Below are 22,814 nucleotides of genomic sequence, written 5' to 3' on the forward strand. Positions count from 1 at the left end.
CTTAGATGTGTGAGAAGAAGACTTGGGACAGTCCTTAACCATATGGCCAGACTGACTGCAGAACATGCAAAGTTTCTCGTCGAGACGATGCTTACGCTCTTGTGGTGTGAGCTTGCCATTGTCTCCGAGTTTTGATGAAAGATCCAGCTTAGCGGAGCTGGCCTCGGACTTCTTATTGTCCTTTGGAGGCTTGCTACTGGAAGCGGAGTTGAACAAGGAGGAGGAAGGAACGGGGTCGGAGCGAGAAGCGGTAGTGGTCTTGTCGAAGACATTGGAGGAGGGTTTCGCATGGTGTGTCACTTCGGATTTACGCTCCCAATAGTGCACATCGAAAGTCTGTGACAAGGTGTGAAGTTCCGAAAGAGTAGAAGATTTTCCTACCCTGGCAATGTCGTCTTTGATATGTTCCGGCAATGTCAGGGACAGCTCCGAAAGCGGCAAAGTCCCGGCATGAGGGACCTGATGGGACAGATGTTGGCTGTGCATAGCAGCGATCCCGTCACAGGGGAGCGTCCCCGACCACTTAGTCTGAAGTGGGAAGTTGAGAAGAAGGCTGCTTCTTCTGTTCCCACCCCAGGTGCTATTATATACATGCGGTCAGGGTCACGTGGGGGGAGCCACATCATCTCCACACACAGCTGGACCTCTCTGGGTGTCTCCGCAGGAGATCCCAAAGGTGTGCCGCTCTGTAGGCAGGAATGCGTGTGGCGGGTGCAGCGATCAGGGGAGCGGTATTAGGTGTGTGATGATACATAGAGAAAAGGGAAGTTGACCATGGAATAGAAATAAAGACAAAGAAGAAAAAGGGAGAGGAGGAATGAAGAGTGGTAGCGGGGGGAGCGGAGTAGGGCGGTGCGGTGCTGGTGTGGTGCTGGGTCAGGCAGGGTGTGCCCTGACAGGCAATCCATTATAGAAAAAACGGTGGAGCACAGCTTCTCTGTAACCATGAAGTTGAGAAGCATGTCGATTGAACTCGACAATGTACTTGTTGATGTGGTGCCCATCCTTCATATCCAGGGTCATTAGTTGGACTTCAGCATCGCCCACAGGATTGTGAGGGCCAAAGTTGGTTTGAAGTTCGTTGATGAACTCCTGGTAGTTATTCATCCATCGAGGATGAAGTGAAGAATTTTGATTGAATAACAGATCCGGCTCGAACCAATCAAGGGCCATCCCCTTGAGGTAGGACTGCATGAAGATGACCTTGGCACGGTCGCTAGCAAAAGCAAGGCAGTGGTCCTGGAAGTTCAGTTTGCACTGGACCAGGAATACTCGGAGTTCACAGGGATCTTTTCCATCAAACTGCTCAGGCTCACAGACCTTGGTCTGGAGAGTGGAAGATGGTGGAGGAGGTGGGCATCCAGTGTGATGAGCCAAACTGGCAATGGCCTGGGCTAGCTGTGTGATAGCCACGTTGGGGATGGGTTCGGTGTTGTCGGTGGTTGGGACAGTAGGGATGGGAGGATCAGCAGGAGGAGGGTCAACGAAATCAGGGACCTCAGAACCGAGTCCAAAGAAGTGAACTGGATCTATGGGCTGTTCCGTGGCGTCTCCAAAGTCGGAATCTGCAACTGGTGATCGATTTCTAACAGGGCACATGATCGGAGTCGACGGGAGAGGGGTTTCTAAATTAGAGAAGCTGCAAAACTCAACTGGGTTTCTCGCCAGACGACTAGGACCAGGCTGAGAGGGTTCGGGGGACAGTGAGGCAGAGTTAGGGACCAATGTGCATAGTTGCAAACGAGTGTGAGGGGCTTTGGGTGCCATACAAGACATGTATGTCAGGGCACACCCACCTGACCCTGTGTTGTGCCCCACGCCGTACTGCCCTACTCCACTCCCCCCACTATCACTCCCCATCCCTCCTTCCCCCTTTTCCCTTTTCTCTCTATGTCTATTCCATGGTCGATTTCCCTTTTCTCCATGTACCACTACATACCTAACCCTGCTCCCCTGATCGCCACATGCACCGTGCGCACTCCTGCCTACTGGGTGGCCACCTCCAGGATCTCCCATGGAGACACCCAGGGAGGTGTGGCTGTGTGTGGAGATGACGTGGCTTCCTCCACGTGACCCTAACCACATGTATATAATAGCGCCTGGGGTGGGAACATGTCAGGGCACACCCGCCTGACCCCACTCCACCCGGTCTGACCCCACCCGATCCCACTACCCTCACCTGGTGCCCCCGTCCTCCCTCCTCCCTTCTCCCCTCCTCCCTTCTCCCCTCCTCCCTTCTCCCCTCCTCCCTTCTCCCCTCCTCCCTTCTCCCCTCCTCCCTTCTCCCCTCCTCCCTTCTCCCCTCCTCCCTTCTCCCCTCCTCCCTTCTCCTTCTTTCCTTTTCTACTACACAGACGACTTCCTTGCTCGATGTACCATTAACCAGGCTGCGCAACACGCCTGGACCCGGGCACACCGGGTGACGCCCTACACACCAGACACTCCTGAGATCTCTTACAGAGATACCCAGGCGGATACGGCTGTGCGCATAGATGACGTGGTGCTCCCCACGTGACCTTCGACTGCATGTACATAAACACAGCCTAAGTGGGAACTGAGAAGTAACCTTCTTCTCACACTTCCCACTTTAGCCTAAGTGGCCAGGGACGCCCTTCTGTGCCGGGTCCATTAGTACGCGCGCCCATGATACACCCTATCAGGTCCTCAGTGCCGGGTGACACATCCGGGCGCTCTCGACCCCGGGTCGTTCCCTGACAGAACAGAAGAAGCAGCCTTCTTCTCAACTTCCCACTTCAGACTAAGTGGTCGGGGATGTTCACCCCGCAACAGGACCGCTGCTAGGCATAGCTGACACCTGTCCCATTGAGTCCCTCACACCAGGACCTCACCGCTTTTGGAGCTGTCCCTGACAGTGTACTTGTCAGGGAGTGATAAAATACTGTTAGAGACCGGAAGCGAGATGAAGGAGTTATCTCCGTGGCAGAGGGCTTCAGCCTCAGCGACTCAGACCAGGAGCGCTGTGCCAAGTTACACGTCCATGCCCTGTCAGGGCACACCCCACCTGACCCGGCACCACACCCTGCCCTACTCCACTCCCCCCGTTACCACTCCCCATTCCTCCTCTCCCTTTTTCTTCTTTCTCTCTGTTTCTATTCCATGGTCGACTTCCCTTCTCTCTATGTATCATTACACACCTGATGCCACTCCCCCGATCACCGCACCTGCTGCATGCATCCCCACCTACAGAGCGGCACACCTCCGGGATCTCCTGCAGAGACACCCAGAGAGGTCTGGCTGTATGCGGAGATGATGTGGCTCCCCCCACATGACCCTAACTGCATGTATATAATAGTACCTGGGGTGGGAACAGAAGAAGCAGCCTTCTTCTCAACTTCCCACTTCAGACTAAGTGGTCAAGGACGCTCCCCCACGACGGGATCGCCGCTATGCACAGCCGACACCTGTCCCATTGGGTCCCTTGCGCTGGGACTTCGCCGCTTTCGGAGCTGTCCCTTACATGCCCTAATTTACTTACTGGCAACGAGAACTAAAAGGGGGATCAACTCTAGTCGATTTTATCACTGGGGTATAACCTATGTACAAGTTAAGTATATATAGTTACAGTGAGGGCGGGCCCATGAATGGCGGGGCCGAGTGGAGTGGAGCTAACGGAGTTAAACATTAGCCGATTGAATATTACTGACAAGTCAGGTTATGGGGTTAGCGGAGTGGTGGGCTACCACCCAGAAATGGAAAGGAGGGATAGGCCCGAAGGTAGACTTGCAGGGCAAGCAAGTGAATTGCCCAGCAGGGGTGGGAGTGTGCCAGCGGACGTCGGAGCTGTCCAGAGGCCTTCGGGGCTCCGTACTTAGGGAGGTGTAGGTAATATATTGAAAAGAGGGGGTGGTGACCATCAAGGGAGTCAGAGGTGATTGCAGAATACGGGAGCTCCAAGGTTAGTGAAGAAGGACCGGAGGTAGTGGAAGACGATGGCCGTGGATGGATATGACAGTCTAAGAGCTTACAGCAAAAAAAGGGGTGCCTCATCTGAGGGCTCTGGTGCCATATCCATGGGCTCTACATGGGTTGCCTCATCCAAGGACTCTGGGTGCCACATCTGTGGACTCTGAAGAGTAAATTTGCCCCATCTGGGACTCTGGGTGCCACATCCGTGGACTCTAAATGGTGGGTTGCCCCATCCGGGGACTCTGTTGTTGCCAATATACCCGGCAGGGTGTCATGAGAGTCGAGTGGATTTCTTCTAAAGCCAAAACCCAGGTGAGCCGCCTGGGCTCATAACCTGTTGGAAATGGGGCTCAGTGGCGAAACTCGGTCAGGATGGCTGTCGGCTCTACAGATCTATATTTGATGTAAATAGGAGTAAATACATGCTATGTGCTTGCTCTCCAACAGATGATACCCGAATATGCGGAATGGGTTGAAGGAGAAAGGAATACTCACCGAAGATTATGGCTATCTCTCAGCGATTCAGTCCAAGACAACATTTTTCACCACTCCAAAAGTCCTGCCGCAACACTATTCAGAGCCTTGAAAGGTGCCTACCAGCAGACTGGTGCCTCTGCTGAATACTATGCGAGGACTAGGTACTGTGAGGTGAAGGTCAGCAACTACGAATCGATCTCGGACTTCTTATCTGGCCTTATGAACCTCGCTCATGAGGTAAACAAACTTGTCCCTGGCAATCAAGGACGGATCGAAGATCGAATGATCGCCATGCAACTCATCCATACCTTCCCATCTTGCATGAGTACCCTGCAGACCTTGCTCATCCAGAACGCCCCAGCAGCAACTAACGACATGAGCTGGGACCTCAACAAACTGAAGGGGGAGGTAGAGACCAAGGAACTCCGGGCCCAGGCAAAGGGAGAGAACCTTGGAACGAAAACTGAACTTGCACTCATGCCAAAGGCCCTTGCTGCAGAGAGCGATACAAAGGGAAGGAAGGGTGATCCATCTTGGCTAATGTGCAAAACGTGTTGGAGTTGTGGAAAGACCGGCCATCTTCACACTGTCAGGGACTCATCCAGGATCGAGGAGGCCCAGGTGTAACATCTGGGGCTGAGAGCCTGGCAGGGGGCAGATTGGGCATGCATACTGACAGGCCCAATGTGGGACAATGGTCCCTGGCCACTTAGACTGAAGTGGAAAGGTGTTATTGTTATTCAAAGGGGAATGCTATACTACTTACCTGAAGTGGAAAGGTGAGAAGAAGGCTACTTCTTCGGTTCCCACTTCAGGTATCTTTATGTACATGCGGCTTGGGTCACATGACAGATGCCATGTCACCCTCGCACACAGCCATAACCACCCAGGTGTCTCCGTGGGGGATCCCAAGGGCATCCGGTGCAAGCACGCATGCTGGGCACAGCAGGAAGTCACCCGAGGTGCCTGGGCTGGGTGTGTCATGGGTGCGCTGCAGATGGGTCAATGGTACATCGATACAAAGGAAGGTCGTCCGTGTAGAATAAAGAGAAAATAAAGAAGAAGTAAAATGGGAAGAAAGTGAGGAAGCAGGAATGAGGAGAGAAGAAGTAAAAGAGGGAGGAGGTGAGGAGGGGTGGACAGTGGGGTACCGGGTCAGGTCGGGCCGGGTGGAGCTGGGTCAGGCAGGTGTGCCCTGACACACACAAAGTGCATGGCAACAGAAGCCGAAAAGGAAACCTACCAGAAAAAGAGAGTGCAAACGCTACTGAGGACTCCGAGGAAAAGGCTCTATATGCTGAACATATCATGGACACGGCACTGGTCACCAACAGGAACACAGACGTGCCGAAACCCTGGATCATGGACTCAGGATGCAGTAACCATTTTTGCCCAAACAAAAACAACTTTGTGGAATACACACCTTTTGATCCTCCATGCCAGATTGCCTTGGGAAACGATAGCCACATTCCCTCGCTTGGGGAGGGGACCGTCTTGATTGCCTGCACTGCCAGAGGGAGGTGCTTCACCTGTCGAATTCCAAACATACAGTATGTACCTAGTCTCAAGTACGGTCTCCTTTCCTGTAGAGTTGTTAAAAACCCGGGTTGTGGAAGAGGGGATAAATGCGTGAGTCCAAATGCAGGCGGGGCTCAACTAGAGGGGGGTCCGAGGGCTCCGGTAGTGAACCGAAGCTTCTCAGGGAGCCCGGTTCTGCTGGATGGTACAAGAGGCTCTAAGAAGGATGTGGCCTCAGCGACTCGGAGGGAGCGCTGTGCCTCCGTTACGTCTCAGTTAGTCCTTGTATTTCTTATGTCTGAGGTGTCTTGTAGAACAGGGACAGGATTCACTCAGAGGGACTTTGGGTGGCATTTTAGTCGAGATTAGAACTGAGGAACTACAGGTTCTAATCTACGTGTATTTATAAAGGAGGATGGGGAGGACTTTAGTCAAAGCCCGAAATGACAAAATGGGGAAAACACCGAAAGGTACCGAATGATACCGAGAGGTACCGAATGGTTCCGAACGATATCTAAAACGGGGAACCGAGGTGTTGGGCCAAGGAGGGCGGAGTTGGAGGCCGGAAAATGAATGGGGAAGACAAATGGGTAAAGGGGGTTAGCCGACTGAATGGTAGTAAGAAGGTAGTCGTGCTAAGAATGGAAGATGACTAATAAGTGATAACGTGAGGGAGATCACTGAAGGATGCGGGTAGCTCCGAAAGCGGAGTTGCGTATCCGAAGGATGTTGGGTGACTCCAATAAATGAAGTGGGTGGAGGAATGGTTTAAGGGCATGTCACGGGATGTCGGAGGTCTGTCAGGATATCGGAGCAAATCCGGGGTCTCCGAATGTTCCGACTCGGGGCCGAGGTTCCGGGATGGGAGTGGCCAAGGTTCGGTGTGCCGCAACCAGACCGGAGCTGAGACAGTCAGGAGGGAAGGTGACTTGGAGAGTGGGGAGGCATGGTGTAGGGGATGGTGAAGTTGTTAGGAAGGTGTGGTATGGTGGGAGTGCGCGGGGTCGGGATTCCGGGATATGACAAGAGTCCTCATCTGTCATGACCGACAAATCCCGGGGCTCCGTCAGCGGCGAACCAATGCCGATAGGCGAATCCGCCGACCTGAAACCCATCCTAACCAGCCCCCAACCCCATGTCTGGCCCCCTGCCTTACTGCGTGAGACTTGGCCAAGAATCAGAACCTAGACCCTGCCGGTATTCCGACCTTACCTCCAGTTCCTGAGCCCTTGGCGCTCCCGGCATTCAGTCACGCCTGCCTTGTCTCCATCCGAACCACACTCATCGCTTCCCACTATGTGGTCACAGCCATGCCCCGCTTCCGTGCATTCCACACCCTCTGCCCACTCCGCACCCTCTGCCCATCTCTGCACCTTCTGGCCACGTCTGGTTGCCCTTGACACCTCTGGTCAGGTCAACACTCCCACTCCCCTCTGTACCTCTGTTGGCCTTCATGCTGTCCTTGTGTGACAGTGCTGGCAGATCAACCTCTGTTCGCGGACTTGTGTCGGCACCGCACCGACCCCGCTTATTTGCGGACTTGTATCGGTGCCGCGCGCTGACCTCCGCTTTTCCTCTGGCCATTTGTCACTTGGCAGCTTATCATTCATTCCTTGCCGAGTGCCATTTATTGTTTGCTTCCCTGCCAATATCGGCATTTGATCCCCTCTTTATTGGCACTAGGTTATTGATCTCATTCAGTTATTCATCAATAACCCTTGCCACTTATTGTTTATTGATCTGTTCCTCGTTTCCAGTTCCCGGGCTCTTGTCCTTATTTAGTTTGACAATCCCCGCTTATCTCCGCGCCGGACCGCGCCGGACTGACCGGCCTTTCTATATTCCCTCTTGCCTATTTATATACCTTGTAAATACTTTTGGGGACCTCAGTCTGAAATCAACTAGAGTACCCCCCTGTCTGGTCTGAGTCCCTCCTTCTGCAAAGGGGGCTTCCCCCCTCTGAGTCCGTGCTCGCGGAGTCTGCGCTCCTCCTACAGGTCCGCTCCGCCCGCAAGTCTTGTTTGAAGTCCGCTGTAAGTGTCAGTTTGTAAATACGGGATCTCCCCCAAACGTCAAGCTCAGGGCACAGCGCTCCACCTGAGTCGCTGAGGCCGCGATCCCACTCTGCTAACCTTGAACAGCGCTTCCGGACGCGCCGCATATTTCCGCCCGCATATCCGCGTGCGCGCTCCAACAGAACTCTGCACCTCCGACCTCGACTCAGACAGAAACCCAATCCATCTTCTATCCGCCTCCTGACAGTCTGCCAGACTCTGACATCATCCGTCGGGGCACCTGGATCACCTTTGGCCTTGACAATGTCTGCAGAATTGAAAAAGATGGGAAGCTGATCGCTGAAACACTAAAAGAACTCGCACCGATGTTCTACCTCAATCACCCATCCTCGCAGCTGACACCCACTGTATCCAAAAGGGCGAACCCGGCTGCAGAAGCCTCCACCCCCTCCTTCGACCTTCTCCACAAATGCCTGGCCCACCCTGGGAAGGATGCGTTAAAGGAAATGATAAAGAGCAGGTTGGTTCTGGGAATGGAAAACATTCAGGACAACTCAAGGGGTTTCGATTGTGAAGCGTGTATCAGGGGAAAGATGATGAGGGGATCGTTTGGAAGGGGACATGAGGTTGCTGGTGAGAGACTAGGGTGAATACACTCCGATATCTGTGGGCCGATGGAGGTGATGTCACTTGGAAAGAGGTGATATTTCTGCACACTCGTGGACAACAAGACAGGTTTCACCTGGTCCTATCCATGCTCACTTAAGTCAGATTTCACAGGGTGGTTCATCAAGATGGACACATACTTTGCAAATCAGTATGGGTCCCATGTCAAGGTTTTGAGGATGGATGGAGGAGGAGAGTACTTGAACTCAACCCTTCAGATGTATTGTAAAGACCAGGGAATTGCCATGGAGCAGACAGTTCCGCACACCCCTGAACAAAATGGAGTGGCCGAATGGACTAATCAGAAGATCTTGGATAAAAGACACACCTTGCTGAAGGACGCCAAGGCTCCAAACTTCTTATGGGCTGATGCTTTCGCCATGGCCATCTACACTATGAACCGGACCATCGATACCCACTCGAATACAACAACGCCCTTCAAACGATTCCACAGAAGGAAGCCAAGTGTCACGCACATGAGGGTTTGGTACGCTAACATGTTTATTCACCAGCTGAAAGATTTGGGAGCGCAGAAGTTGGGGGAGAGGGGGCAACTGGCTAAGTTTCTGGGGTATCCAGAGAATTCTTCTGGGTATAAGGTGTACAATGAGCTGACCCACAAGGTCGAGATCGTCCGCTTGCCTATCTTCCAGGAGGAGGTGAAGATCCAGCCACATGCCATCTTTGAGTCAAGGGCACATGATGATTCTGGTGATGAGTCAGATGACTCGGACCACCTGACTGAGGTGGCATCTTCCAGACCCACATCTCTGCCTGTACCCCCTACTGTACCTCCTGCTGCCACCCAGCCCACTGCTTGACCACAGAGGGAACGACGTCCACCTCATCGCTTTGACCCATCAGACTACGGTGCACATGGCTGGCACAAGGACCTGATTGCCAATGTATATGAAGATTTCCTGAATGAGGTATCGATTGCAGCGACTGTCACCATGGAAGATGTCCTGGATATTGTGTTGGATGAGGCCCATCTGGCGAACCCCATATTAGATAAAGATGCCGATCTGCCAGACACTCCAACCTTGTGGGAAGCTTTGGCTGGCCCTGAGCGGGACCAATGGCATGCTGCCATGCTAGAAGAGCTTGCTGCCATCCAGGACACCGGCACCTGGGATCTGGTTGACCCATCTCCAAGTATCCGTAACATCATTGGCTGTCAATTTGTGCTCACCAAGAAGTGTGGCGCTGATGGAAATGTAACCTGTTTTAAGGCTCATCTGGTGGCTCAAGGCTTTGGTCAACAGGAGGGGATCAATTACTTGGAGATGTTTGCCCCCATCATGAAATCAGCCTCCCTATGCATTTTTCTTGCCATATGTGCCTGTCATGGTTGGAAAGTCCACCAGATGGATATCAAATCGGCATATCTCAATGGGGTGCTCTCGGAAGATATATACATGCATCAACTGAAGGGATACAAGGAAAAGGGGAGGGAACAAATGGTTGCAAAACTTAAGAAGGGGCTCTATGGATTGAAGCAAGCCGGATGGGAGTGGTACACAACCTTACATGACTTCTTGATTCAACTTGGATTTCATCAAACACATGCTGACCACTCGGTCTTCGTATTCAAACGAGGATGATCCATTGTAATCATTCCTGTCTACGTTGATGACAAACTCCTTGCTGGAAACGATGAAAAACTGCTTACATCTATCCAAGACACCATTGGGGACCATTTCAAAGTCTCAAGCAAAGGGGAAGCATCATGGATCCTGGGGATCCGAGTTCACCAAGACATATCGGCCAGCACGCTATCGATTGACCAGTCACAGTATATCAAGGATATTCTCACTCATTTCAACATGACAGATTGCGTGCCATTGTTGGAATACGAGTCACATGATGAAACTGAACTGGAATATCCGGGAATATTCTAGGGGTTACTAGGCACCTGTGTAAGCACTGGGCATAGAAGAGCCTGAAATGTTGTTGAGGAGTATAAATATGGGCGCTGGAGCGCCATGTGTATTTTAGTTATATTTCTTTCTATATTACATCTGGGTTGCGAGTGAACCGCTGAAGTGGGTTACCATATTTGGAACGCCGCGTTTACGACAGCCATGCACCATGCCATTACCTGCAGGGATACACTACAAACCAGTACCAATGGAAGACCATTTGAGAGTTTCCTCATACCCCTTCCTCGAAGTCATCGGATCTCTCATGTATGCTGCTCTAGGAACCCATCCAGATATCTGCACATCTGTGAGAGTGCTGGCGCCATTTGCATCGACCTTCAGACAAGAACACATCAAGGGACTTAGGCACATAATGAAATATCTTGTGGGGACTATGAACCGAGGGATAGTATATACAGCTGGGAGCAGGGACCTCATAGGTTACACCAATGCAGATTGGGCGAACAATGTGGTAAACAGAAAGTCAGTATCCAGATATGCCTTTCTTTTATCTGGGGGAGTGGTTTCATGGATGTCAAAGCAGCAAGCCAGCATAGCATCATCTTCAACACACATGGGGTACGTTGCAGCAGCCGAAGCAGCCAAAGAAGTAGTCTGGCTTCTGTCACATCCTGGAATCCCGACCCCACGCTCTCCCACCACACCACACCTTCCTAACAACTTCACCATCCCCTACACCATAACTCCCCACTCCCCAAGTCACCTCCCTTCCTAATTGTCTCAGCTCCAGCCTGGTTGCGGCACACCGAACCTTGGCCACTCCCATCCCAGAAGCTCGGTCCCGAGTCGGAACATTCGGAGACTCCGGATTTGCTCCAATCTCCTGACAGATCTCCGACATCCTGTGATATACCCCTAAACCATTCCCCCACCCATTTCATTTATTGGAGTCACCCAACATCCTTCGGATATGTAACTCCACCCTCGGAGCTACCTGCATCCTTTGGTGACCCCACTCACGTCATCACTTATTAGTCACCTTCCATTTATAGCATGACTATCTTCTTCTTTCCATTCAGTCGGCTAACCCCCTCTTACCCATTTCTTGTTTCCATTCATCCTCCAGCCTCTTACTCCGCCCTCCTTGACCCGACACCTTGGTTCCCCGTTAAAGGATATTGTTCAGGACCTTTTGGTACCTCTCGGTATCATTCAGCACCTTTCAGTGTTTTCTATTATCATTCAGACTTTGACTAAAGTCCTTTCCATTCCTCCATATAAATACCTGTAGATTAGAACCTGTAGTTTTCTCCAGTTCTAATCTCGACTAAAATGTTACCCCAAGTCCCTCTGAGTGAATCCCAACCCCTTTCTACAAGATACCTCAGACACATGAAATACAAGGACTAACTGAGACGTAACGGAGGCACAGTGCTCCCTCTGAGTCACTGAGGCCGCATCCTTCTTAGAGCCTCTTGTACCACCCAGCAGAACCGGGCTTCCTGGAGAAGCTTCAGTTCACTACCGGAGCTCTCGGATCCCCTCTAGTTGAGCCCTGCCTGCATTCGGACTCATGCATTTTCCCCTACAATCCAGGGTTTTTGACAGCTTCGATGCCTCCTGGAGGAATTACATGAAGGAATGCCCAGCTCAACCACATTACACATTGATAACCAAGCTGCAAACCTACTCGCTCGAAACCCCGTCAATCATGCTGTGACCAAAAGTATCGATGTCAGGTATCACTTCATATGGGAATGTGTTGCAGATGGAATGGTTGATCTGAAGCTCATTGGAACAAATGATATGGTGGCCGACGTACTTACGAAGTCCTTAGTCAAGGCAAAGCATGATCACTTCTGCCTGATGCTTGGGATGGAGTTCATGGCCTAAATGGATGTGTGGACGTTGGACTGTGGGGGAGTGTTAAAAGTTGCAGCCCAACACCACTGGTGGTCAAAGGAGTCACCCGGGCCGGACATTCACGCTTTGGGAAGGGGAGGGGCACTTTGAGGCACGAACGGCAGCAAACTCTTTGACTCTTTGTCTTCACGCTTTTGTTTTCCACTTGTTGTTTACCACTCATGTTTCACCTCAGTGGCGTAGAGTCATTACAAGATGTATATAAGGACCGGACTTGCGCTAGCAGCTGATACCTCACTAATTGAGGTATCGCGCTGCGCAGTTATTACACGTGGCACCTCTACTTGTAGTACTGCACATCGAGTTTACATGTAGAGATCGTTTGGACGGAGAAAGGAAGGGGCGGGTGGGTGATGTCGGGTGTCAATTACCGAAGACGGATGGAGCCGACTTGGACCGTCGGACAACGGTCACGTAGGCTAGGTGCCTCACGAGCCGTCGTTCACCGGAAATCTCGTATCTCGATATTCTAAAGAACGTCACGAAAGCAGATATTATCAAGGCCGTCAAGGGTAGTGTCGATAACATCAGGGACCTTAAAGCGAAGTCAACTTGAAAGGCCAGGACCGGATGCGGTGAGTGTATCTCATTGGAAACGGATGTTTTCAGGGTACGCGGGATACATGAGTGATGACCCAAATGCTCATCCTACTCTTGGATCGGTTTCTAGTCAGAGTCCAAGGAACCTGATTTAGAGACGAACAATAACTTCTGCCAACGTCTCGCGCTGAACTTTTACAGTAACGTCACCCGGCCTCGTTTCAATGCGCAAGGTTCGACATTGATGAGTTCCTGTTAGGATAAAGTGGCTGAAGGATTTCCCAACTGTCATGAAGACCCTTGGCACGAACAAGGATGCTATGGTTGCGGGCTCCGTCGTGTCCATCCCCAGTTTACAATGGGTCCATCTATCATCAGAACCAGGATACAAATGACAGGTAGGCGCGTTTCGTGATGGTGTTCAATCGACTCTGAAGTATGGGCTCCATCGTTTTAGATATCTCGCAAACATCCAGCAAAACGGTCCGTTTTGTTCCATTGGCCTTAGCTGGACTAATTAGGGGCCTTCTCGGTCGTTCCCCGCATATCAATTACTCCTGACGGTCTCATAGTCATAGGTTAAGAAATGTGAGCGCGCATCTTATTCGAATCACCTTGGGCGCACTGATGACTAGTCACCGATAGATGGCCTGCATGCGAAGTCATTTGGGTATCCGCTTCTTTCCCCCTCAGGCAGTGCAGAGGCAAGAAGTATATGATCCATGTATGGGTAAGTGGGAAAAAGATTTTTGCGAGCGCTACATCGGGTCATCAATCCCTCGGCTCATTAGAGCGAGTTTATTGAAGCTGGTTTCAAAGTGGGCATGCTTGTGGGTAAAGCGCTTCGCGCCATCAAGTCATGTGTTGGAACCACATGGTGCCGTTATGTAGTTGACGATTCAGTTGGGCGCAAGGAGTCCGCATTCCCACTAGTTGAGCGATATTCATGTGAATACGGCAGTCTGACGGATATTCCACCCTCGTAAGTGGTGATGTACTACATTCGTACCGCCGATAAGCTGCAATGGACAGCACGCTGGGCAGAGAATTAAGTATGAAGGCAGCATTGGGGTGAGAATGATTCCCATGCGGCCATCACCAGCTGCGGCCGCCGGGGCTGACGACTAATTTCGAAGGCTGAAGAGGTCCTTATCGATGGGAACCACGAACGCGGGTATACTGAAGTTGTACGCAATCCTCAACAGCAGAAGTGATTCGTGAATACGGTATGACGATCCCCAACATGCATGTTCTGATCCGAACTGCACTTCGAGAAACACGGCTGGGTATTGAGACAATTGTCGAGCACGAACAAAAGGTGAATTCACATTAATTGTGATCCCCTGAGCATGAGGATTCATAGCGCCCGGCTGACTGGCCCAACGAGTTTTCCGGCGTCGATATCACTGAGCAAGACAGAGGGGTAGCCCGAGCGGATTGGAAATGGCGTCCACCCGCTATGGAGTCGGATCTTGCCCATCACTCGAGTCATAGTCCATGTGGGGACTGTATGCACAGCCTGGCTCGGTATGCTACTGATCTCTACGTACTAACTCTGCGACCAATGATTCCCAATTGGTAATCTTCTATGTGCCTAAGCGAGGATACTACTCAGCGCAACAGGTACGCGGCCTTGGCGTTCTTTAGCTGCGGTAGTTCATATGATACTTCATAGGTGGATGTGCCCTAACAAGCGAGCCTTCACACTGGACCATGACCTAACAGAAAGTCTACGTGGCAGGTCCCCTTCACAAGCGAAATTTCACCTTAGCGGAGAGTACTTAAACGATATATGCGAACTTTGAAATCCTAGCCTTTGACGTGTTAGAAAATGGGTTCTTACTTGCTAAATTGCCGGAGGACAAGTTGGACCAAGCGATTGGACGGTGGGCAACGTTCATCCAAGTTCGGAATGCAACTGCGGAAACGGCAGAGGCGGGAAATAAATTGAAATCGTGAACCAAATCGCCGTGACAGTGAAGGTTAACAATTAACGTCATCATGCTCGGCTCTGCACAGCTGAATCATGGGAACCTTAAGTGGTGATTGGCGCTTGTCCACCTGTGCCTTAGAGACCTTTACCGAAATGATATTCATCCTGGATTTGAAATGCTCTTGTAGCCGAAACAATAGGATTTGCTGAGAATACTGTCATTGAGATCCCGCACCCCCCGAACGCTGAGCATCAGAAATGTACATTTGCTGATGGTATGACAGCTTGACAAAGGACGAGAACTACGATCCACTGGTTTCATAAACCATCATTGGTTGTTATCTTCAGAACGAACGCTGCGGCCCGGCCCTTTGGGTTTGGCTGCCTGAGATCCCAGGATGGCAGGGCATTTGGCTTGATGCTCACTAAGATTCAGCTTCCTCTGAACGAGCATCCCACATGCACTGCAATGGACCCCTCTCCACTTTTCGGCCATGCAGAACCTGTGGAAACGAGCCACCAGATGTGGATATGAAGCCATCGAGGTCACGGGGCCGTTTGCAAGAGCTGCGCGGAATACCTCACTCTCAGTGGCTTCCTCGGTGGTCCTGCGGCCTCCCATATTGGTGTCTGTGTTTGACATATCTTCATACTCGCTATCCGCATCTAATTGTAAGACGGTGAACGCCAATGCCAAATCTTGATTATAGTGATCGTTCCCGATGTATTTCCGGGCGATTCGTTGACGGTGCTGGAAGACGACGTGTTGTTGAAGGCTGCCGGCTCGTGCGCAGATGACATCGCAGAATCGGCAAGTCCCCGAAGGAGTGGGTTCGCGCTTGTTAGGACGGCGCTTGGGAGAGAGCACGGACGCGAGCCAAGAGAAATCATCCAAGGTCATATGCCAATCCATTGGTTTATTAACACAAGGGAGTGATTTCCCGCGATAGGTCCCTAAGGCAAGGGTGGAAGGTGATGAGGATTCCGTGAGCTCCAAAGCAAAGCCCGGGGAAACCAGAGAAGAAGATTGACGATATACTCCGGAAAGATCACAACCAACCCCTTCCTTTCGTTCCGATAAAGTTTTGGCGTTACCAAAGCTTGTTTGGATGGAAATTCGGGGCAAGTGAGGCCTCCCGTGAGTTTCGCCATTCATGCTTGACAGTTGTGGTGAAACTGAGGTCGAAAAAGGCGTATCGGGAGGCTTGGCAGGCAAGCACTGCGCCTCGGTTTGATTCCATGGGGGGAAATTCATTGAGTAGTAAGCTGATGCCACCCCCAAGTCCAGACGTTGCGAATCAAAGGACCGAAGACCCAAGGGCTCAGACTGACACCAGCTTTCCCCATTGATAAGAACAGGCGACATTGAAGACAGTGGATTGGGACCTTTCTGGTATGTGGACATGGTTTCATCCGTATCCAGAGAGGGTGCTTGAACAACAGCATGCCACGGCGGCTGGCTCCCGTGGATGTCAGAAGTGTACGGAAGGCTTTTCTTCTTGGGCAGGGCTTCACCAGCGCCTACATTAGATAAGTCCGGCAAATGAAGCCATCAGCGTCCCACGTTCGACCCAGTATCCCCGACGATGGCGGGCCATACCTGGCAGCATTTCGCCCCCATAGTGGGCTTGATTATTAAGCCCCAAATGCGTTGGGAAGCTCATCGAGTCTGGATGGACAGCGGGAACGAAATTACGGAGAACTGTGGTCAGCACTATGTAATGGGCCCTGGGAGGGGCAATGGTACTTACCAGAGTAATGCGATCGGGTTGGCCGTAGGACTGGAGGGGGGGTGCGAGTGAGACGGCAGTCGTTGAATGGGGGTGAAGGCCAAATTTGGAGCAAACGCACAGGTTGAAACATCAATGATTCCGTGTTCGACTTCCATTTGGATTTTCAGATCAGAAGAGGTGCGGACGAGCCCAGAAAGTGAGAGCAGAGAAGCTGGGCTTGGGATCCGACCTCTCGCGCCTTATAAAGATATGACGCGCTTCATTCGAATAGCAGCACTGGCGCTTATCGGGTATAACGGCATAGGGTGTATAAACATGCCCAAGGCATTACCGAGAGAATACGCGATGGCTTGTTCCCTCCCTTACACTCAAGCTCAGATAATTGTCGACACATACTTCAGGACATGTCCGTCACTCAATTCGAATAAATCAGTGACTAATTCTCAGCGCCTATCTTCTACTTTAGTAGAGGCTGGGATCCTGCCTGGGCCTATCTATGCATCCAGCTCAGCTCGACTATCCCTCTTGACGTAGTTCGAGACTGCGTCTTCAACAACCTGTCCAGTTGTCTGGTTTCCTTTCCAAGCTGTTGCCGCCCGTGAAAAAATTGCGCCGAGGGGCCGCGCGGCAGCCACTCAACAACCTAAGTAATTTAATTGCGCCGAGGGGATGGTAGAGCATCTTACGTGTCGAGCAGTCATGGGCTACGGTGTAAGGGAACTGCGACGAGTCGCTGATGATTTTGTTCAGTGGTGAGAGTGGAGCCGTATTTCCTTATGCTCAACCCCATGTCCCCACAGGAATAAGCGCTCACAGCATCTCATTGAAAAAGTTTACTCCTGACCCCGTGCGCGGCCAACACGCTCACACCCCATTTCTTATTCGGAGCTTGATGACCGCCCCTCACGTCTGAAACTGTGTTCCGTGCGGGCAAGTGGGAGCGGACAGATGGGTTTTCAAAACATGGGCACCAATTCCCGCGTAAACGAGGCGGAGCTGTACCGAGACGCGGAAATTTGACAGGGAAACACCTCACCTTATGTGCCCGCTAGATAATCCTGTAACTGCGACCTTATCCTGAGATCAAGGCGATAGGGGCGTAAGGGGCCAGTAATCCATCATGGAGTGAAGTTGGGACAGTTTAGCACTGTCAGCAAATCTGGAGACTCAGAAAAGAGGCTGGATCCAGGCTGCTGCGCGCACAAGGGGTCTCACGATTGGGAGGTCTCACTATAGTTGGGAACACGCTCTCCACGATCACAACCTAAACTGACGGCCAAAAATTGCAATAGGCCACGCCCAGCCCATAGCAACCTTCATTCCTTCAGCGGACTGCGCTAAAACTAAACGGAGGCGTAAACGAAACATAGGGGGAGAGGGAAAGTTGGAGAAACGAAGGTGGGAACCAGCCATGCTTTTATATGATCGGAAGTCTCCGCGCGCTCCGACAAAAAACTAGCGTATCAGGAAAGACAGCCTGAACGATATGCTGGTCGATGAGGTCAACGTTCGAAGGTTGGAGGAGAATGGCATATTTTGAGGTGGAGGTGACAATGCCGAGATGCGCACAGTAGTGTGAATACAATACAAATCAGGTTTAGTGGGATCACTTATAACTAATACAGGCCTAGTCAGCCACATTTGCGAGCCAAAAATCACTCGAGGCCACGCGGTTCAGCGGGGGCCCGCCACTCAGCAGACCTGATATAGGAAATGTTGACGAATAGCATAATCCCAAAACCCTCCAATTGCGACTTAGTAAGTCTACATCAATAACCATTGGCAGCTTTCCATTTTTCTGCAGTCTTCAGCTCTGCCGCGATGAACTCCTGATATGAGGGCGCTGCCGCCGAGGTAGGTGATGGCGGTGATGGCGGTGATCGTGGAAGACCGAGTCGGGTGTAGGTTTCTTGTGCCCATTGCCAAATTGCACCCTTCGTGCCGCCATGATTTGCTGAATCAAGTATGTGCGAGAAAAGCCGATACTGAAGGAATGCAGCGTAGGCGGACGAGGAAAGGAAGAAGCAAATGGTGAAAGATCCTCCTAAAACGGCGAACAGCCCTAATGCTGGAACGATTTGTGAGGAAAGAGAGGGGGGGGGACACAAGCAGTCAGCGAAACGGTTACAAAAAGGATACAGGAAGGATCAAGTCCCCAGTTCAGGACGAATCAACGATAGGTCACCAAGAAATCATGAAAGCATGGCGGCCAAGACAAAGCGAGCACCCCCAAGGCTCAAGACTGAGCCAAGTCAACACCTGAGCATTTCAGAAAAGCTAGGTCCTACGAAGTGACAAGATTGATGCCAGGGGCGTGGCAATTACTCACCTGCAATCGAGAGGACCCAGGCGGCAGCCGACGCGGCCGATACCAAGGCGATGAATGTGAAGGACGAAAGCACGAGCACCCCAAAAGCACTAGATCCCATCATGCAAATTCAGGTGCTCTGTTCATCGGTAAAAGAGAATAGCCTTCCAATAACATACCAAAAAGATAGCACTGGAAGGAAACTAACTACGACGAAAGTGGTGAGGAGAATCTAATTCGCCCGCGTCTAAGTGAGATCGGCGCCCCGAAGCCGAAGCGATGATATCGTGAGCTCACGGTCGTGAAAGGGTTCCTCTGTCCAAATGCAAAATATTTCCTCCAAAATGGAACAAAGAACTCGCTTTCGAGACTAGGATTTTGTAACGTGTTTCGCATGACGTGAAGTCGCGTAGTAAAAGCAATTCCACGCGCAAGAGCGAGGGAAGCGCATGCGTATCAGACAGGAACGATATGAGCGCGTCGTCAGCGCATTTGTCAACACAACCCGAACATGCTTACTACTGAGTGTCTTCCCGCACCGTCCTCACCGCCTGATCTAACCAAGTTGACAATTCTGCACGGTACTGATCCCCATTTGACGATGCCATTGCGTGAAATGCCTCTTCGCCTAGGGACTACACCAGGTGGGAGGGCTAAAGAGTGGAGAGACGCGGCAAATTGCCTCTTCAATGCAGGGTTTATTCAACCGGGGTCAAACCCCCGATACAGGACGTCGGTCAACTCCGGCCAATACAAATAATCTAGTGCGCGTTCACATGATATTTGCGTCAATTTATCGTCGGAAAACTACGTTACCCCGATTTCCGACATTACGTGAGGAAAACACTATCAAGCCCACTAGAAAGATCCCATTACACATGTATTACAGTAACAGCCGAGGAGTACTGGGTACTACAAATATTACACGTTTTCGCCTCCAATCATTGATTATTTTTTCTGAAATTCCTCCTCAATATCATTCGCCCTTATCCTCTCGATGTTCGGACATGAGGATCTGAGGATATTTAGAGAGCTCTCGGATATGTCCATCCCAACAACCCAGATGATACTGAGTGTTTCACCGTGGAGATGGACGAAGCGCCGCACAAAACCATCATCAAGTTCTACCGAGATAGGACGAGGCGGTGGAGTGGAACCTCCAAATGCATGGAAATAGCTGTTTGTGAAGGAATCTCGAACACGTAAGTGAAGAGGGTATTTTCGACGTCGAGAGGCGAGAGATAAAGGAGGCGGAGGGGTCATATGCGAAAGGATATCTGCTCGGTATCGGTGTCGAGCAGGTCCATGCTGAGCGAGAGGGAATGGGACAATAGTTGACATGGGGACGACAGTGCTCTGTATTATATGGAATACTTCGATTGGACTATGGGTCAATAATTCTTGTACGTGGAGCCAATAAGCCAATGTAGGCTCATATGGTAAGGAGACCTTTCGTAGTCGAGTAAAGCGGGGTGTGGGATTTTCCTTGAGGAGATTCACCAATTTTGAAATGCTCTGGACGTAGAAACCATGAAAAATACGTCTCCGCCCAACCCAATTCCAATGCGAATCTGCTCACCAGTGCAGTCAAATTAAGGTACAACTGCTCTATTTCAGTAGCACAAAGTAGGAGGCAGTATATGGTTTCCGTGCTGATTTCAGGGCAGTTGCTCAGCATTAAGCTTCGAAGTTGAGGCAGGTGAAGTTCTTGCAGTGACTTGTTATCTAAGGATACGGCATTCTAAAACAGGAATAAGCACCATTAAACGCACTCCTGTAGGAATACTAGCCTCAATCGTCAGCGAGCGCAGAGTTGGTGACAAACGTCGGACCCAAGGAAGGATGTGTGGTATCAACTCCTCTGAAATATCTCTGAGTCTAACCCCCTCTAAAAAATGTATGCAACCCAGAGTCTGAGAAAACACTTGAGGCCCCAAACCCCCTAATTTGATATCTAGGACCCGCAGCTCCGGTAGGCACACCAAACTCCGCAACACAGGGGTCGGCATAGGCTCGGATGCCCGCCAGCGGAAAGAGCTAGCGTTGGCGCAATTGAGCAGCGCAGATTCCAAAAGCTCGTTGTATCGCTCATGCGCGGCATTGAACGCGGGGAAGACTGTAGGATCAAAGTCGCACACCAGCATTAAGTGACCAATTCGGTGGCGCGCAGGGGCTCCGAGGACATACCAAATTCCTCCACATGCGCAGAGAGATAGGGGAAGCGCCCAAGCGTTCCCAATAATTTAGCAAACTAAAAATAGGCCGGAATCAACTCAGCATCATAGGGGTTGCGGACCCAGGTGAGGCAGCACCAACTCGACGATAATCATCCGTGCGAGACCCGAAATCTGGCTTGCAGCACCTGAAGCGAGAGCCATCGTATAGTGCTTCCCTGCAGTAGAACACAAACTTCCGGCACACCAAGCAGAGCTGATAGATGTCGTGGGGCGAATCGAGGAAGCTGACAATGCGCGGCAGGAGATCAAGAGGAAGCTCGGACCTCGACATCGCCATTGGTTCGACCATGCCGTGCAAAATGCACAGACCCTCCTAATGGACTTGCTGTAACCTGCCTAGGGCTTGCTTCACGGCTCGAGTCCTTGGTCGGGATCGGCCCACCGGCACCGCCACGCTCACGAAGCCAACAGACGCATGTTGCGTTTTCAGACGTTCAATCGTCTGCAACACACGTCCGCCCGGCGAACTTGGACACTTCAAGCCCGCCTAAAAGAGGTCCTTAGGCATTCGGCACAGCCTGTTGCCGTCCTCACTGCTCCTTACCCTAGACTCCACCATAAGGAAGGCTCAGAGGACGTCCCTTTGTATCATGGTGCAACGCTCTCCTCGTTCACGTCAATCTCCCTCCATCCGCTCCCTATTGTTGCCTTTTCCCTTCGACTTCCCTCTCGCTCGGCGGACTCCATTAGGAAACCAGACCCATGCAACACCTCATCCGTTCCCCACCTCATCATTAACATTCTTAGCGCGTCGCAAACCGATACTGCCATAAAGTTTTCTCGCGCAGATCTCCACCCTAAACCATTCTCGGACACGCGCTACGTGCTCTCAAAGGAGGGAATACCGATACTCTCGGGATGTATTGGTGCATTGTCCTGCGCATTGCTCACATCGCTACCGTTATATGGTGAAGCGCTGACGTCGTACGGTATTAGTTCCTCGGAACTGTACTCCTGTTCTGAAGCTGCAGAAGAGACTCCAGATGTAAACTCGGAGCTTTTTATTGCTCGGGTCATGCGAGTCGAGGATAACGATGCCAGCGATGATCGTCTTCCGTTAGTATATTATGGTCGTCGATACTCCACTATAGAGCCATCCACGAACAGTCCTTCCTCGTGATGGCCATTTTAATCTGGTGAATGCCGTTCATGGCGTAGCTTCACTCCCATGAACTGCCGAGAGTTCCTTATCTGGTGAAGGGGGAAGGGAGCTGTTGCATTCATTCTTCGTTAATGAGCGTATCGAACCATTGTATGCTCGGTGATCTAGGCCAGGCGTTCGTCAATTGGAGCAGAAATGTACGGACTTTACTGTTCATTGATCAATCGTACAGCGGTGTAAATTCAATCCTCCAAATGCTGCCATCCATCTAAACCCCATACTATCTACACTTGGATTGATTCGTGATCAGGTCAAGAAAAGTGTGCTAATACATATGGGTCGACTGCTTCCTGCCCTGTTGTACCGCCTTGGCGTCGGTCCGGATTGTGTGGTGCTTTGAGAGACCAAGTTTTCAACAGAAAGATGTATTTCAGGAACAGTGGATGAAACGCCTCATACACCCTTGCCCTTCTAGCCCACTGCCAACTCAAAACTCCATCCCAGTAGGCGTCGGGCTGGAGACAATAGGCACGCCCAGATGGAGGTAGGATT

At 51.3% G+C, this 22,814-nt stretch overlaps 7 protein-coding genes across 7 annotated transcripts; 4 read left to right on the plus strand and 3 right to left on the minus strand.

Moving 5' to 3' along the window:
- Positions 1–12,693: 12,693 nt before the first annotated feature.
- On the minus strand, positions 12,694–13,394 carry EI90DRAFT_1818590 (uncharacterized protein). Its single transcript, XM_039052225.1, has 2 exons — positions 13,113–13,394; positions 12,694–13,057 (listed from the first exon to the last, which is right to left on the minus strand). Exons 1-2 carry the CDS (start codon positions 13,293–13,295, stop codon positions 12,773–12,775), a joined length of 468 nt encoding a protein of 155 aa, XP_038913314.1. The 5' UTR covers positions 13,296–13,394; the 3' UTR covers positions 12,694–12,772.
- Positions 12,906–14,152, plus strand: EI90DRAFT_3068027 (uncharacterized protein). The gene is made up of 6 exons (XM_039061067.1): positions 12,906–13,019; positions 13,080–13,149; positions 13,209–13,311; positions 13,612–13,679; positions 13,741–14,020; positions 14,093–14,152. Exons 3-5 carry the CDS (start codon positions 13,308–13,310, stop codon positions 13,933–13,935), a joined length of 267 nt encoding a protein of 88 aa, XP_038913315.1. The 5' UTR covers positions 12,906–13,019; positions 13,080–13,149; positions 13,209–13,307; the 3' UTR covers positions 13,936–14,020; positions 14,093–14,152.
- EI90DRAFT_1818467 (uncharacterized protein) lies at positions 13,994–14,982 on the plus strand. The gene is made up of 5 exons (XM_039052224.1): positions 13,994–14,020; positions 14,093–14,267; positions 14,322–14,476; positions 14,549–14,572; positions 14,625–14,982. Exons 2-5 carry the CDS (start codon positions 14,178–14,180, stop codon positions 14,752–14,754), a joined length of 399 nt encoding a protein of 132 aa, XP_038913316.1. The 5' UTR covers positions 13,994–14,020; positions 14,093–14,177; the 3' UTR covers positions 14,755–14,982.
- Positions 14,983–15,081: 99 nt separating this feature from the next.
- On the minus strand, positions 15,082–17,048 carry EI90DRAFT_1818086 (uncharacterized protein). Its single transcript, XM_039052223.1, has 3 exons — positions 16,634–17,048; positions 16,483–16,551; positions 15,082–16,403 (listed from the first exon to the last, which is right to left on the minus strand). The coding sequence occupies exons 1-3, from the start codon at positions 16,743–16,745 to the stop codon at positions 15,211–15,213; spliced, it is 1,374 nt and encodes a 457-aa protein (XP_038913317.1). The 5' UTR covers positions 16,746–17,048; the 3' UTR covers positions 15,082–15,210.
- Positions 17,049–18,110: 1,062 nt separating this feature from the next.
- On the plus strand, positions 18,111–18,843 carry EI90DRAFT_3068044 (uncharacterized protein). Its single transcript, XM_039061068.1, has one exon. The coding sequence runs from the start codon at positions 18,477–18,479 to the stop codon at positions 18,648–18,650; it is 174 nt and encodes a 57-aa protein (XP_038913318.1). The 5' UTR covers positions 18,111–18,476; the 3' UTR covers positions 18,651–18,843.
- Positions 18,844–21,001: 2,158 nt separating this feature from the next.
- Positions 21,002–21,542, minus strand: EI90DRAFT_3068048 (uncharacterized protein; the record flags this gene model as incomplete). Its single annotated transcript, XM_039061069.1, has 2 exons — positions 21,111–21,542; positions 21,002–21,039 (listed from the first exon to the last, which is right to left on the minus strand). A coding segment is annotated over exon 1 (253 nt), but the record flags the coding sequence as incomplete, so codon positions are not given.
- Positions 21,543–21,575: 33 nt separating this feature from the next.
- EI90DRAFT_2928499 (flavin reductase like domain-containing protein) lies at positions 21,576–22,280 on the plus strand (the record flags this gene model as incomplete). The annotated part of the gene is made up of 1 exon (XM_039054964.1): positions 21,576–22,280. The coding sequence occupies one exon, from the start codon at positions 21,576–21,578 to the stop codon at positions 22,278–22,280; it is 705 nt and encodes a 234-aa protein (XP_038913320.1).
- Between the last annotated feature and the right edge of the window lie 534 nt (positions 22,281–22,814).

The sequence above is a fragment of the Cantharellus anzutake genome (assembly GCF_015039405.1).
Source record: "Cantharellus anzutake strain C23 chromosome Unknown EI90scaffold_42, whole genome shotgun sequence".
Classification (NCBI taxonomy): domain Eukaryota; kingdom Fungi; phylum Basidiomycota; class Agaricomycetes; order Cantharellales; family Hydnaceae; genus Cantharellus; species Cantharellus anzutake.